The 18,397-nt window shown below is 36.3% G+C and overlaps 1 protein-coding gene across 1 annotated transcript in view; it reads right to left on the reverse strand.

Annotated features, from left to right (window-relative positions):
- Positions 1 to 631: 631 nt before the first annotated feature.
- LOC124887712 overlaps positions 632 to 18,397 on the reverse strand; it is a 41,103-nt gene continuing 23,337 nt past the window's right edge. The window contains exon 2 of the mRNA XM_047397624.1: positions 632 to 939. Within this exon, the coding sequence (XP_047253580.1) occupies positions 632 to 939 (308 nt within the window). The remainder of the gene's footprint in view (positions 940 to 18,397) is intronic.

Here is an 18,397-nt window from a genome sequence, read left to right on the forward strand (position 1 = left end):
ATAATTAATTATAAGTAAAATGTTTTAACTCTAAATCTAATTTTGACTCTAACTCTAATATATATATGACTCTAACTCTAATATATATCTCTTCTTTACGTTTTAAATTGCTGTGTTCTGATACCATTTGTAGGGGGTGTGCGGATTTAATAGGTATAATAGAGTATAATAGATTTAGTAGGTGGAAACTTTTGCCCTCGAAGAAACAAATTACTCAATTAATGAAATCAACAGAAGGTTATCATTGTTAATACTCCATCTATTATTAAATCACTATAAAAATTATTAATATTCAAATTAAGATTTGCAAAGTATAATCAATACAATTAGTTTAGTAAAATAAGCATATAATAAATATTTTCTTAAATAAATATCAGTCATGAATCAAGTTAAATAAAGTGGAGAGAGTATATGAAAGTGACAATTCATTAGACAACGTAGACTCTTGGAAAATGACAACATTAGATTTTCCTTCATTCTCTTTGACTATATGTCCACTTTTCAAACATACATAAATTAAACAAAAGCAAAGTTGTAGTACAACAATAATTTTGTTTGATTAAAAAGTACAACAACAAACTATTACTAGCATTACATTACTATAATTATTAGAAAAAATACAAATTTTGCACTAAGCTTTGCAGGGTGGCAATGGTGAACCATAGAGACAATCATTTCCAACAAATGAATTTGCCCCAAACTTTATTGGTGGAAGTTGACCACACAAATGATTACTACTCAAATTCAACTTGTTTAGTCTAGACATTGCCTTTGGAACTTTCCTATAAACGACATTCCTAAGCAAATCTATATTCTTCATTGTCTGAACAATTCTTAATTTTTCTAAATCGAACTTCAATTTATTCCCAGAAGCATAAAATCCAACCAAGTAATCAGTCTTGTTCAGTAAACCAATTGGACTTCCACTAATCTCATTATCTAATAGATTAATATAATAGTAAGAATATATGGTCTTTGGCTTCCAATTATCCAATTAATCTTGATCTCACATTTTCTAACTTCAATGAGTATATAATTTGAGATATAGTCGCCTAATTTTGGTATTGTATCAACATGGATATTCATCCATTGAATGGCATATCCAGTGGCTCTATGCCTTTTACATACAATGTTGGAAATGGGTATATAAAAATATTGTATGATAGATTAAGACTGAATATTTTGGTCAGATTTGCAAAAGTTTTTGGCACAATTCCTGAAAACTTGTTACAAGAAAGATCTAATATGTCTAGAGCACGAAATTTTTCAAGAAAATCTGGGATTTTTCCAGTTAAATAATTATGTCCTAGCTCTGGGAAATCTAATTATAGAGCTAGAGTTGTAATGCTAATTGCAATATTCCTAGTAAATTTGTTATAAGAAAGTGTCAGGATTCTGAGATAAGGGAGAGAATTGAAAATGTTTAGTATTGGTCCATTCAATTGATCTTTCTCTAAACTTAGGTAAGTTAAGTTCTTTCATTACTTAATGTTGTGGGAATTGCACGAGTGAGAAAGTTGCCATCGAGTTTGAGCTGATTCAACTGAGTTAACTAGCTGATAGAAGTCGATATGGAGCCAGTTAACTGGTTACCCAAGTAACTCAATGCATAAAGTTGGGTTCAATTACCAATGATAGTAGGTACTTGACCAAATAACTTGTCGTTTTCGATGTGTACTATTTGAATTTTAGGTAAAACAAGGAGAAAATTAGGTGTACCTCTTAAGTTCTAAAGATTCATAATGTTTAGTTTTTTTTTAGCTTGGAGAAATGTGAGGATACGATACCCGGTAATATTTGATGTTTTTGGGTTCTCCACTAAAGGGTCGTTTGGTAGAGTGTATAAAAAAAATATAGAATATAGTGTATTAGTAATATTTGCATTAGTTATGCTTGTATTAGTTATGCTGATATTGTTTCTTATACATTATTTTATTTGATGTATTAGAAATAATATACCTTACATAATTTATATAAAAGAAATATTTATTTACAAAAATATCCTTCTTTGACTTATTACATTTTTTTTGGCAACAAAGTTCTTTTGTCATCTCAAACATAATTAATATTGTTGAACTAGTATATAGAGGTTTAGGATTATAGCACAACCTTCATCTTTACTCATGAAAAGTAATGTTGGAAGATTAACATAGTCGAACAAAAATAAAATACAAGATGCAGAATTAAGAAATAGTCTCAAGATTTTTTTTAATCTTTTTAAAAACCCTCGAAGTAAAGAAAAGATATGTTGCAGTTATTTAAACCAACTATTCATTGTTGTAAATTAAAATGATGGGAAAAGAAAATGTGAAATGTTTTGAGAACATTTACTATTGCAATTAAAATGGTGGAAAAAAGAAATTATAAAATATTTTAAGAGAAAATTGAGGGATATTAAAGTCATTTAATATGTTAATGCATGTTTTAAAGTCTTTGTATTACGAATACAGAGGAAATGATGTGAATTACGGATACACACCTCAATACACAACAGAGTGTATAACTAACATACAAAAAAATGTACCAAACTAGGTACTAGTAATACACATTAACTAATGTATGCATTATATTTTTCAATAAACTCTACCAAACGAATCTTGAGTGCTAGACTTTTGACCCGATTGTTATCCCCACAAGATACACCTGAACATTTACAACAATCGGTACCTGCTTTCCAGTTTGCTAGAATACCCGATGGATCAGATGTGATACGCGACTTGAAAGCTAATAACCGCTCTCGTAGTTAATGTGGCAGTTTGTTGCCAGGGATATGAGGGAATACAGGGAGACTATGATAAAGAAGAGAGGAACAGGAAATTGAGAAAAATATAGCATTGTGAATTAGTAGTTGTGAGTTTGAGTTTTCTCAAAGTTGGAATGATTTTATAGAGTGCAAATTGGATATTGGATCCAAATACTTTATAAGATCTTGTGAATATGGAAACTTTGATAGTAATTCTGTTACATCTTGAAATGTGTGTGAGCTTTAACTTCTTCAACGCTCAAACTTGGGTTCTTATGGGGGAAGTAAATTACTAACTTTAACAGTATGGGAAATAAAAGCATTGTTATTTTTATCTCAAATACTCAAGGATAATTTTTTGCTTCTCATGTGTTTGTTCGATAAGAAACTTGAAGGTTAGCTTGGAAAAAACCTTTAAACCAATGTTATATCCATATTAGAGATGATAAACAACATAACATTATGAGTGAAACTTTTTTATGATCAAAGTTTTAACTCGTTCATCGAAACTTGAGAAACTTTTTTTTCCATGTTTAAATTGTCCTCTCAGGCACCAATTATAACATCATGACTTCCTTGCTTTCCTCACTAAAGCTTCTAGTAAAAATTGAATCGCACGTGATGTTTGCACCCGTATATATATGATACACGTCTTCATATATATCTCCTGGTCACCCGAAAAAAATTACTTTATAAATATTTTAATTTTAATCTATGACTTAATCATGGTAAATTAATAAAAATTAGTTTAAACACTAGTGCAAAAAATCTTACTGGATATGTATCCATTTCTGGCGGAGATATTTATAGTCCAATACCATCTGATCATCTACTATGACAAAATTGACTCAACTTCCTTAATTTTCTCAATTTAACTTCAAATTCGAAAATAACCTCTTCACTTCATCTGGGCTAGTGATATTGATTAACATACACTTTACCTTCTCATACTTCCACTTTGTGGGAATACACTGGGTATGTTGTTGTTACTCCAATTTGTTTATATTTTTGATGACATTCTTTTAACAAATATTTCTTTACACGCTCACCTCTCTCTCTCCCGCGTTCATCTCTTTCTCTCTCTCTAGCTCCATCTTCTAATTATGATTTCATAAACTGTTGTTGTATCCTTCAGAGAATGTGGGTCAGTTCAGATCTGTAGTGTGAGTTTGGTTGGAACTTGATTGAGTTGGCTTTGCTGAATATTGAATAACTATGCAAGTAAAAATGTAAAACTCGAAAAGTAAATAAATGCTTTAATACTTACATAGGATACATAAATTGTCTTATCTATTTAAAAGTATATCAATCTATATTGCAGTCATCATGTGTTAGTTCATTCAAGGGCAAACCATGCAGTATGATCCAACAAGTTTATTTCATGAGATTGACATATCATGAGTGAAAATTCGTAAATTTGAAGGCTACCATTGGTCTCAAAAGTTTTGCATTATTCTAGGTACGAAATTTTGAGAAATATATGTTAGGGTTTTTATCCTGATTTTCTTATAAAATTTGACTTTTACTTTTGTTGAAAGAAAGTCAAAGTAATACCATAATTACTTTTACTTTTATTGAATGAAAAATATAACTTTTTTCTATATTCAGCTAACCACTTTCTTAGAGAAAGATTTTTTATCTCAATAAATAGAGGATCCCTCTTCTCAAGTCATAATACAATAACAGTCATAATATAGTCCTCAAAAGTGTCTGCTTTAGTGAGAGATTCTCTCACATAATTTTTATACTTTTTGAATTAGTTTTTAATATGTAGGTCAATAGACTAAATAATATCACTAACTGTAATGACCCAAGACTACCCCCTAGTCGTTACACGGTGCCCACGACCCCAAAGGACTACAAGCTAACCCTTTCCTGATATCTGTACCATGAACATTGCATAATATCTGAGAATAAATGCTGAAAAACAAGCAGAAACAAGCCATAAGGTTCAACACATCTATAAATACTCAAAACTAAAAACTGAATACTAATACATCAGTCCGAAAAGCCTCTAACTGTCTGAACTGTGGATTTGATGGAACATATCCCCCAACTAACTACGTCAACTGAAAATAACCAAAGTCCGATGCAATAATAATACAAGGATCATCCTCGAATGAAGAGGACTTACTTGTGTATTTACTGCTGCTGACTAGGACTGAACTGCTGAGGGAACTCTGAATCACGTGCCTATGGACCTATGGTGTCAAATAAAACACCATTGCAGAAATACGTCAGTACGAGAATGTATCGAGTATGCAGATGAGGTAAGGCTAAATGCAAGGGCTCTTGCATAAATAGTTACATAACTGAATAGTCATGAGAGTATCGAACAAGAACACATACAGGAATGCACAAACCATAATCACAATCATCACAACCCTAGATACTGAAACTCAGATACCGCTTCACTGTCATCTGAACTCACTACTAACACTGAGATACTGAATCACTGAATCATCTGATACTGATAACTGATTAACTAAATATACTCACATAAATGATTAAATTCTGAGCTCACTGCTCTCGACTGATGGAATCGGAGATCAACTTCTCTCTAACGAATGACTTCAGAATCTATTATTAATGATAAGAAAATGATCATGTTCGAATCTAACAAAAAAATACTCAATAGAATCTGAGACTGAGATTAAGCCTATCTATCGAGAGATCTCTAGATCTGATAATAAGAATACTCAACTGAATCTGAGACTGAGATCAAGCCTATTTATTGGGAGATCTCTGGATCTGATAACTAGAATACTCAATAGGATCTGAGATTGAGATCAAGCCTATCTATCAGGAGATCTCTGGATCTGATAACAAATAACTGTATATGATACCAAGCCTATCTAATAGATGGTCATGAATCAATGGAACTATCTGAGCTCTACACTAAGATAGATGACTGTACCTCACAGTCCTAATTTCTGAAAATTGATACTGAAACTACAACTGTGGGAAGTAGTTACTTAACTGACATGCCCCGACCTTCCACAGGTGAGGTATAACCTGTAACCCCAGCTGGAAGGGTATCAATATTGTACCACAAGTAAATACCTCTCTGATCAAGCCTCTCTAATGGATGATCCTCACAGGAAGTCAGCCTAAGGCAATATAATAGTCAAACCTCTCTAACAGTGATAACCTCTACTGATGGGGACTCCTGCATCCTGCGCTGGCTATGCAGTTCTGGAGTTCAGGGATTGCTCCTAATAACTCGGCCTCTCTCTGACGGGGAGCCGCCATTTCTTCCCTCGCTCGATGCTAGCTCCTACTCCCAACTGAAAGACGTTGAACTAAATTTCTCAACTGAACATAAATTGATCTAAATCTGATACTGATCATATTTCTCAAATAATCTGACTGAGTTAAGCTGAGTTCACAAGGTTTCGTATCTGATGGAATACTATTGAATCACGGTATCTAACTAACGATACAGAGTTTGAATAGATTACTCAGTCACTACCGAGGCTAGAAATGAACACTTGAATACTATAAGATCTGAGCTGAGTACAACACTGAAGCTAGATTACTAGCGATACGGGGATTACGAAGATTACTAAGATTACTGAGATTTCTTAAGTTCTATATCTATCTGAGGATATAGAGTTCTATAATTCACTAAGTTCTGAGAATCATGGCCCGACTGGAATTATCGTGAAAACTGACACAAGCTCTATATAATAGCTAAATTATCGGGTATAAATAGCCCTAGGACTCGATAAAATAAAAGTAAAACATAACCATTCTTGACTAGTCATAACCACGGTAATTTATTCATCATCATAATCACTAAAGCATCTCTCCAAGCATTTAGGAATCATAACATGTATTCACCATTACAATCTCTAAGGCATCACTTTAAGAATTTTAGGAATCATAAGCATCTATTCACCACCACAATCGCTAAGGCATCACCTCAAGCATTTAGGAATCATAAACATCTATTCATCATCATAATCACTAAGGCATCACTTCAAGTATTTAGGAATCATAGACATGTAATAGCATAGGGGGAACATGCTATAGGATCATACTCCATTCAACAAGGTCTTGCATCAAATACTTCGCATGTGTATTAGTCTTGGCATGTATTGGATAGCACATGATTTGGGAAAACTTCATCCTATCATGTCACAACTAACTCGTCAAGCACTTGGCATGTATTAAAGGCTTAGCATGTATCAAAGAGCATGCAATTGGAGAGTTTACTACTATCAAGTCTCAACTTGTTCACTAAGGCCTTTGAACAAACATTAGGCATACATAGGTTTACAACTAATTGGGGATTTCATGCTATTTTATCACAATTCATTCACTAAGGCATTTCATCAAACACTAGGCATGCATGGCTTTACACCTAATTGGGGATTTCAAGCTATGATATCACAATTCATTCACTAAGACATTTCATCAAATACTAGGCATGCATGGGTTTACACCTAATTAGGGATTTCATGCTATGATATCATAATTCATTCACTAAGGTATTTAATCAAACACTAGGCATGCATGGGCTTGCTCACAATTTGGGGTTTCCTAATCAACATTCCATAATGGCCTTAATTCTTCACATAAGAATTTTATCGAACATATCGGGTGTATGCTTTGCTTATTCAACCATTTCCACACTTAATTGGCATGAACATATCATCTAACAAGCAACTTAAAGAGGGTTTATCATGAACATCATATACTAGGGTCAAATCTTGAAAACCTTATAAACAAACATGAATCACAACTCAATGATAGCTGAAACATCAATTTCAACTCATATGAATCATTCAAACCCATAAACACAAGATTTTTGAATTTTAGAAAAAATGGTTCTTGAGCTTCTTGGATGAAAGGGACCCAAGAATCAACATCTACATACCTTGGGGAAACTCTTTTCTTGAAAGTTCTTGGAGAGATTCTTAATTCCTCTTGATTTCTCTTGATCTCTATTAATTTTGCTTAAAGAAGAAATAAGGGTTTTGATTTTGTAAAACCCTAGTTTTGATGTTAAAGATGGTAAATGAGGCTGAGAGCCTCTTATCAAGTATATATATAGGGGCGGAAAAGTGGGTAAAGACCAAAAAGCCCTTGGAATCAAACTGAAAAATCTTGATTTTACATGCTGGCGCGATGCGCCATAATCGCACCAGTTCACTAGAAATAGAAAAATTGAGAAACTACATGACGACGCGACACGGTGGCAATCGCGTTGCCACCTTGGTTGTGAACTGGAAAGGCATCGCAACGCAATGGAATCGCATCGGTGCACTGAAAATTGACAATTCTAAAATTAAGCCTTACTGCGATGCGCCATAATCACAAAGGCTCACTGGATTTTAATGATTACCATTTTGGCTGGCTCCACGATGCGCTAAAGTGCCAGGTGGCTTACTGTCTCACTAAAATAGCTCTAACTCTTTGTCTAAGTATCAAATTTGGGAAAAATTGATATCGATAGAAAGCTTATTCAATGCTCTACATGACAAAATATTGATATTAGGGAAATTATACATGGTTCAAAGTATTTCACACTTGGAAACACACTTACAAGCTCTAAGGCTCAGACTAGGAGAGAATTTTTTAGGGTGTTACATTATCTCCCCCTTTGAAACATTCATCCTTGAATGTCGATTGATAGGATAAGAATACTAATCCACTAAACTTACTCAAGGAACAAGAACATCTCAATACATGACTACACAAATGGAACAACTAACACACTGAGTTCTCATACTGGACATGCATATCTGATGCATGGAATACTCGACTGAAGCTACTCATAGCTGAATTCTCATAGCACACATACTTATCTGATGCATGGACTCATAACTGGGTTGATGTCATGAATACATAACTGAACACACTGACATGCTGACTTCCCACTAAACGTGCATATCTAATGCATGAATGCCTAACTAAACTGACTCTCGAAAGCATGACTAGCTATGCAATGATAGCTGATGTTAACCCTTTAAGAAGAGTCTGAATATGCAACTAAATGAGTCTAAGGACATGTAAACATCGTAGTATCAAGGGGTATCTCTCCCTTGGGACTCTATATCCCTCTAAACACAATTCGCTGAAACACTAGGGTGGTACATGGGGCACCTACGAACTGGGTCATAATTGACCAACTGAGATTTGAAACTCATGCATGACTTATGCTAACATATAAGCCTAAAATAGAAGCAATGGATCAAATAATTCATATCACAAAGACGAAGGACTCATAACATACCCGAATCTATATCAAGGAATCCTTCTCAATTAAGGAGAGCCTGAAGCGCACAGAGTCTACCCCTCTGAGCTAGCACTCTACATTCTTGAATTCTATAGCCTAGCTCACCACACCCAAAACACATATCACTACTGGCTCTACACACACCTTGGTGGCTCTTGCCATACTCTCCACAAAGCGGATAGGTATGAACACCACTAGTACTGCTCTGGGCTTTGGATCCTGGCGCTCCACCAGAACTGACACTCCTGAACACATGTGCAGGTACACTAGCTGAGGATAGAGCTAGGATAGGAAATCTTTGACTATGCTGGGAACGGCTACCACCCTGTAACTCTGCCTGGGAGAAACCATGACTACCTGTCCTGGCCCTATTGCTCACTCTCTCTCTTTCCTTTATCTTATCTATCTTAATCTACTGAGCATGCATTATCAGTCCAGAAAGTTCCATATCTCTATGAAGTATAGCAGCCCTACACTCTTTCAATACTAACCTAGATACACCAGTCACAAACTTACTCATACTCGCTCTAGGGTCAGCTATCAAGTCGGGAGCATACTTAGATAACTGGTTAAACTTACGACAATACTCTTTCATGGTCATGGAACCTTGCCTTAGGTTTATGAACTCTTCTACCTTAGCCTCTCTGATCTCTAGCAGGAAAAACATATCTAGAAAGGCATCCTAAAATTCTGGCCACATCACGGGAGCTGCATCTACCCCTTTACCCTCCTTCCATATCACTACCCAATTATGAGCAATACCATTCAGCCTATAGGATGCTAACTCAACACTCTCCTCCTTAGAAACATGTATAATATGGGTAATCTTCTTCACCTTCTGATTTCTCTTGATCTCTATTGATTTTGCTTGAAGAAGAAATAAGGATTTTGATTTTATAAAATCCTAGTTTTGATGTTGAATATAGGAAATAAGGATGAGAGCCTCTTATCGGGTATATATATAGGGGCTGAAAAGAGTGGGTAAAGACCAAAAAGCCCTTGGAATTAAACTGAAAAATCCTGATTTTACATACTGGCATGATGCACCATAATCGCACCAGTTAACTAGAAATTAGACAATTGAAAAACTACATGATGGCATAACGCGGTGGTGTGAGGCCCCAGAAAACTTTTCCGTTAAGATCTCGGACGAAAATGTGTTGAATTTTTTTCTTTTTCATGATTAATAATTTTTATGTATGGAATTTCTGGATATGAAACTCGTTATCGCGTAGATCATCAAATAAGCTTTCCAACGATATGTGTATCATCCAAAACGGACACTCGAGCAATGAGTTATGAACATTCCGATCTAACTGTGAATAGTGGTGAACAGTAAATGTGCAGGAAAAAAATACTGAGGCCAGACGAATTTTAGGGTCAACTTCAAATGATCATAACTCCTTGTACATACTGATCTGGGTGAGCTACTATATATCAACAGAAAGCTATGAAAGTTCTCCTTCCAATAAAATTGGTTTCATCTAATTTGGCCCTCGGAGCAAAAGGTTATGGTCGATCTACTTCAGCCTATCAAAACAGTCCACCAAAGGATAAATTTGACATTATTTGATTTTTAAGGGTATTTTGGTCATTCCCACTCCAATCCATCCAAATAAACCATGGATTTAAGTCCATTAAGAGCATTCAATAGCTAATTTTTCTCCAAAATTTCCTAAGTCTCAAACCCCAACCCTACTACTCCAAATTTCATCCTCTATGTCTCTTGATTGAATCATAGAAATTTCAAATTGATTTGGGATTCGTGTTGATCATGTTAAGGGCTTTGAGAAGCACCCTTTATTTTCGTGAATAAAGTTCTGGAGTCGGAAGTTCATATTCATCTTCCATTTTTTAGGTATATGGGGCTTTGAACAAGATTATCCTTTCGATCTTTTGCCCAGTATTTTTGTTGAATTACATTGACATGAGATTTTACATGTTTTACCATGAATTGGCAATATGGTTTTATATCTTATATTATTGTCCATGAGCTATGGGATTATGTCATCCGATATGTTTATGATGTTGAGATAGAATTATGTCCAAAAAGTATTTGATTATGAGAGTATGATGATTTAATTTGTTAAGCCTTGATTTATACTATCATTCCAATATTTCCTTATTATGAATTTATAATTGATATTAGAAATTCTATATCCCTACTATGGTTTGATGTCTCAAGTACCTTTAAATGAGAGTTGGATGGCAAATTGAGAAATGTTGATATTGAAGTTGCAATGAGTTTTGGTATTTTCCAGATGGTTTTGATGAGTTAAATTGTTGAAAATATTATGTATTGAGTCTTCATATCCTTTTCCAAATGTCGAGTCAGTTATGTTTCAATGCATTGATACATTGTTGATGTTGAGGAAGATTAAAATGTGTTGAGTTAGGAATCTACAAATTGATATGATTTGATAGATGAGAAAGAGATTTGATTTGGTCTTTATGATAGACCCTTATGATGTTGTGGTGGATTTTCTAATACGTTCTGAGCTTGTCGGGAAGTAGTACTTAATACCGAGAGGGAAATTTGGTATTTCTCTAAACCTATGTGCCACCGTAGGTTTGTTTGATGATGATATTATTGGCCAGAGAGCCCGATTTTGATTATTGCAGTTTTAAGGTCGTAATCCCTGGCAAAGAGTATGATGCTCCCGCCAACGGGGGTTTTAAATGTTGGTATTCCACGTAGCTCACGTGGGGTTGTAGGTTATTATCCTGTCCATAAGAGTCATGTTTATTTAAATACCGAGTCACTCCGAGTTTTGATGTGGTAAGTCAAGTTACCTATGATGATCTATAATGATTTATGAGGTTTTTCTCCTAAATTTCCTATCTAAGATGTTATGAGTTGCATGATTTAATGTCACTCAAGCCAGGTGTGTCATTATAGTCCGTATGTACGTTTTTACGAAATTTATGATATTATTTATATTTTCCATGTGCCCCTACATACTCAGTATGTATCTTGTGCTGACCCATATATTTCTCCATGGGCTACATTCTTACCATGATGTAGGTTCAGGTACCAGCCGCAGCCGCAATAGTGATATCCGAGTGCCACATCTACGTTCCTTCAGTGGTGAATCCTTATGGTTCAAGGACCAAATTACTAGTTTTGATGCTGTTGTTTTGTGATCCCTTTGATTTGTTGAGTTAGTTAGGGGTTTGTCCCAGTGGCTCGTTTATTTTTCTGTATAGAGGCTATGTCAGACTAGTGTATTGTTGGGTTGGTTTGTGTATAAACATTCTATATATGTACAGTCTAACAATATTCCATGCCATATGTGATGTGATATGATATGTACTTATATATATATCCTTAGCGTAGCGTGTATGTTGTTGTATTGGAACCCAAGGGTAGTGTTTTGGCTTAAAGGGTTAGCTTGAGGCTACATGTAGCCTTGGGCACCGTGTCGCATCTCGGGATAATATTTTGGGGCGTTACAAACTTAGTATCAGAGCCTAAGGTTGTGAAGAGTCCTAGAGAGTCTGACAAGCCTCATTACGTAAAGTCTTAAGCATCAGTGTGTAGCGCGCCACACCTATGATCAAGAGGTTTTAGGGCATTCTAGGAAAAGTCATTTCTTTCTTTCTATAAGAGTCTATCATGGTTACAACTATTTCCTTCTACTGTTAATTTGTGCGTTCTTATGACAGAAAATTCCTCCACTTCGAGCTCGCGGAAACAACAGCTAACCTCAACCCGTTGATCCGTTACATTAGATGGTATCCCATGATGAATTTCGGGTAGCTTTTCAGATGCTAGCCCAGGTAGTTACCGCTAATACTTAGGCCAATGCTCCACCTCCGCAAGAAAATAATTCGGCAGCAGCACAAATTCGTGACTTTATACGGATGAATCCGCCAGAGTTTCATGGGTCCAGAGCAGGTGAGGACCCGTAGATGTATGTTGATGAAATGAAGAAAATTACACAGATTATGCATGTGATCGAGGAAGAAAGTGTGGAGCTGGCTTCTTATTGGTTAAAGAATGTTGCCTATGATTAGGTGCAGATGTGGAATAAGGGTAGAGAGGAAGATACTGCTCCGGTGACTTGGCAATTGTTCCAAGATTCTTTCTTGGATAGATTCTTTCTTCTTGAGTTACGGGAAGCTAAGATAGAGATGTTTATGAATTTGATACAAGGGTCCATGTCAGTTAAGGAGTATTGTCTTAAGTTTAATCAGCTATCGAAGTACGCTTCCAATATAATGGCTGACTCCAGGACTAGTATGAGCAAGTTTCTAACTGGGGTGTCGAGTTATATGGTGAAAGAATGTAGCTCTGCTATGATCAATAAGGAGATTAATCTTCCTAGGTTAATGATTAACGTCCAACAGATTGAGTCAAATAAGATAAAGGATAGAGAAAGAGTAAGAGGGATTAAGAGAGTCAGATTGGAGCAACAGGGGTCTGGTCAGACCAAATTCTTTAGAGGGGGTTGCCCTCAATTTTACAGACATCCATTTATACCTGTACCTTCCTCAGCTAGTGCTCTCGTATATTAGGGCAGACAGGAGCTCGAGAATAGGTCGGTACCTTCTAGGTATCAGGACAGCGTAAGCAACCAGCCTCATTCTTATTCGTGTGCTAAGTGTGGTAAAGACCATTTTGGGGAGTGTTAAATGAGGCAGCGAGGCTGTTTTGGTTATGGCAAGTTGGGCGACATACTTAGAGACTTCCCGTATGCCAAACAGCGAAGTCGTGATGCCCGTCCCTAGAGTCAGCTACCAGTGCCCCGCCTTCCGCAGCCCGTCCAGTTCCTCCTCAGGGTGCTTCATCTAGTAGTGCTGGCGGTCAACGCTAGAATCATTTCTATACTATACCACCTCATTAGGAGCAGGAGGATTCTCATGATGTTGTCACTGGTATGCTTCGTATTTTCTATTTTGATGTCTATGTGTTGATGGACCCCAGTTTGAGTTTTTCTTATGTGACACCTCTGGTTGCTGTAAATTTTGAAACGGATCCTGAACTAATTTCTGAGCCTATTTTAGTTTCTACTCTGGTAAGAGAGTTTGTCATTGCTAAGCTGGTGTATAAAAAATGTCCCATTACTATCTTTCATCGAGTTATGTATGCTGATTTGATTGAGCTAGATATGGTTAACTTTGATATCATTCTGGGTATAGATTGGCTTCACTCATGTTATGCGTCTATTGATTGTCGTGCCCGTGTGGTCAAGTTTTAATTTTGTGATGAACCTATCCTCGAATAGTCTAGGAGTTGTATGATTCCTAAGGGTCGTTTCATATCCTATCTCAAACCTAGGAAGTTCATTTCCAAGGGTTGCATCCACCATTTCGTTTGGGTTAAAGACACTAAGTCTGAAACCCCAACCATTCAGTCAATTAATGTTGTTAATGAGTTTCTTGATATCTTTTCGGAAGATCTCCCTAGAGTACCTCTTGATAGAGAGATATAGTTTGGGATTGACCTTCTTCCTGATACTCAGCTTATTTCTATCCCTCCATATCACATGGATCCCATGGAACTTAAAGAGTTAAAGTAGCAATTGAAAGATCTTTTAGAAAAACGCTTTATCAGACCTAGTGTGTCCTCATGGGGTGCACCTGTCCTGTTTGTGCGTAAGAAAAATGGTTCTTTATAGATGTATATTGATTACCAGTAGCTTAATAGGGTTACTATCAAGAATAAATATCTGCTTCCTAGAATTAATGATTTATTTGATCAATTGCAAGGTGTGAGCTACTTTTTGAAGATATAGCTCAGATCCGGTTATCACCAACTTAAGGTTAGGGAATGTGATATCCCCAATACAGCCTTCTGAATTCATTACGATCATTTTGAATTTCTAGTGATGTCTTTCGGGTTAACTAATGCTTCAGCGGCTTTCATAGATCTTATGAACCGTGTATCCGGCCATATCTAGATTTATTTGTAATAGTGTTCCTTGATGATATTCTCATTTACTCCTGAAGTGAGGGTGATCATGCGGATCATCTCTGAATCTCATTGGAAACTCTTCGAACTCATCGGTTGTACGCTAAGTTCAGTAAGTATGAGTTCTGGATGAACTCTGTAGCCTTCTTGGGTCATGTTGTTTTTTCTGAAGGTATTAGAGTTGATCCTCAAAAGATAGAGGCTATAAAGAGTTGGCCTAGACCTATTTCTCCTTTTGATATTCAAAGTTTCTTGGGTCTAGCTAGTTATTATCATCGTTTTGTTAAAGGTTTTTCATCTATTGCGTCTCCTATGACCTGTTTGACCCAAAAGAAAGTGAAGTTCCTATGGTCTGAATCTTGCGAGAAGAGTTTTCAGGAGTTAAAGACTTGACTCACTTCAGCCCCTGTGTTGACTTTGCCTGATGGTGTTGATGGTTTTGTGGTGTATTGCGATGCTTCCAGAGTCGGTTTGGGTTGTGTATTGATGCAAAAGGGCAAGGTTATAGCTTATGCTTCCAAGCAACTAAAGCCTTACGAGAAGAATTATCCTACCCATGACCTTGAATTAGCTGTCGTGGTTTTTGCTTTGAAAATCTGGAGACATTATTTGTATGGTGTCCATGTCGACGTCTTCACGGACCATAAGAGCTTGTAGTATGTATTCACCCAAAAGGAGTTGAATCTTAGGCAGAGACGATGGTTAGAACTCTTGAAAGATTATGATATGAGCATCCTATATCATTCAGCCAAGGCCAATGTAGTAGCAGATGCCCTTAGTCGGAAGTCATGGGTAGCGTAGCACATATGGAGATTGGTAAGAAGGAGTTAGACTGTGAGCTATATCATTTGGCTAGATTGGGGGTTAGGTTGTTTGGTGATGCTGAGGGTAGTATAGGAGTGCAAAGCAGCTCCGAATCCTCTTTAGTTTCGGAAGTGAAGGAGAAACAAGACAGGGATCCTACCTTGGTTAGGTTAAAAGAGTCAGTTAAAGATCAAAAGGTGGAGGTTTTCTCCCAAGGGGGAGATGGCGTTTTGAGACTCCGAGAAATATTATGTGTTCCTGATGTTGATAACTTGAAGTAAGGATTATGGTGGAAGCGCATGGTACACGATACTCCATCCATCCTAGTGCTACCAAGATGTACCATGATTTGTGGGAAATCTATTAGTGGAACGGTATGAAGAGGAACATTTCCAAGTGTCAACAGGTTAAAATAGAGCATCAAAGTCCCAGTGGCGTGATGCAAGAGTTTAGCATTGCTACTTGGAAGTGGGAAAAAGTGAATATGGACTTCATAGTTGGTTTGCCTCTTTCTCGTCGCCATCATGATTCGATTTGGGTTGTCGTAGATCGGCTGACGAAATCAGCTCATTTCTTTCCTGTGCCTTCATCGTATACAACTGAAGATTATGCTAGAATATATATTGGGTAACTCGTCAGACTTTATTGAATCCCTTTGGCTATTATTTTTGATAGAGGTACTTAGTTTACCTCTCAGTTTTGGAAATATTTCTAGAAGGGTCTCCGTACCCAAATTCATTTAAGTTCTGCTTTCTATTCGCAAACAGATGATCAAGCTGAGCGGACCATTCAGACTTTAGAAGATATGTTGAGGGCTTGTGTGCTTAATTTTAAAGGTAGTTGAGCTGAGCACTTAGCATTAATCGAGTTTTCTTACAATAACAGTTTTTATGCTATTATTAGAATGGCCCCATTTGAAGCTTTGTATAGTAGAAGGTGTAGATCACCCATTTGTTGGTTTGAAGTTGGTGAGGCTGCCGCGATTGGACTGAATGCGGTGTTTGAGGCCATGGAGAAGGTTAAGTTAATTTGGGAAAGGTTGAAAACCGCCCAAAGTCATAAAAAATCATACGCAGATGTAAGGAGGAAAGACCTTGAATTTGATGTTGGTGATTTAGTGTACTTGAAAGTTTCACCCATGAAAGGGGTGAAGAGATTTAGGAAGAAAGGAAAACTAAGTCCCCGTTACATTGGTCCCTATAAGATTGTGGATCGCATTGGGAAGGTAGCTAGAAGGTTGAATTGCCCGCGGAGTTATCTAATGTCCATCCAATTTTTCATGTTTCTATGCTTAAGAAGTCTATTGGTGATTCTGTTGTGATTGATCCTTCCAAAATCTTGGGTATTCAAGATAGTCTTTCATATGAAGAGATTCTGGTTGAGGTTTTTTTGACTTTCAAGTTCGTAGGCTAAGAAACAAGGAAGTTCCTTTGGTTAAAGTACTTTGACGAAATCAATCCGTGGAGAGTGCTACTTGGGAAGCCAAAGCGGATATGCACGCCAAATATTCCCATCTCTTTCCTACGAATCCTGAGCATGTCAAAGGTATCGTTCTCTTTTATTTTAATCCTTGTTGCTATGTTTATCTGGGCTTGTGTATTTTCTACGATATCCAAAAAAATCTAGAATAGAGTATATGCTTGGGCAAGATAATTTTTCTCTATATACTCATTTTCATAGTATTCTTGACCTACCTATCAACATTCGAGGATGAATGTTTCCAAGGGGGATATGATGTGATCCCCCAAAAAAAGTTTTCGTTAAGATCTCGAACGAAAATGTGTTGAATTCTGTTCTTTATCGTGATTAATAATTTTTTTGTGTGAAATTTCTAAATATGCAACCCGTCATCACGTATAGCATCGAATAAGCTTTCCAACGATATGTGGATCATCCAAAATGGACACTCCAGCGATGAGATGATCATTCTGATCTAACCGTGAAGAGTGGTGAACAGTAAATGTGCAAGAAAAAAATACTGAGGCAGGCAAATTTTAGGGTCAACTTCAAACGACCATATCTCCTTGTACATAATGATCTGGGTGAACTACTATATATCAACAGAAATCTCTGAAAGTCTTCTTTCCAATGAAATTGGTTTCATCTAATTTAAACATCAGAGCAAAACGTTATGGTTGATCTAATTCAGCCTACCAAAACAGTCCACCAAAGGACAAATTTGACATTATTTGATTTTAAAGGGTATTTTGGTCATTCCCATTCTAATCCATCGGGGTAAACCATGGATTTAAGTCCATTAAGAGAATTCAATAGCTAATTTTTCTCCAAAATTTCCTAAGGCTCAAACCCCAATCTTACTACTCCAAATTTCATCCTTCTATGTCTCTTGATTGAACCGTAGAAATTTCAAATTAATTTGGGATTCGAGTTGATCATGTTAAGGGCTTCGAGAAACACCCTTTATTTTCGTGAATAAAGTTCCAGAGTCAGAAGTTCATATTTATCTTCCATTTTTTAGGTATGTGGGGCTTTGAACAAGATTATCCTTTCGATCTAGTGCTCGGTATTTTTGTTGAATTACATTGACATGACATTTTACATGTTTTACCATGAATTGGAAATATGGTTTTATATCTTATATTATTGTCCATGAGCTATGGGATTATGTCATCCAATATGTGTATGATGTTGAGATGGAATTATGTCCAAAAAGTATTTGATTATGAGAGTA

The sequence above is a fragment of the Capsicum annuum genome, chromosome 10 (genome assembly GCF_002878395.1).
Source record: "Capsicum annuum cultivar UCD-10X-F1 chromosome 10, UCD10Xv1.1, whole genome shotgun sequence".
Taxonomy (NCBI): domain Eukaryota; kingdom Viridiplantae; phylum Streptophyta; class Magnoliopsida; order Solanales; family Solanaceae; genus Capsicum; species Capsicum annuum.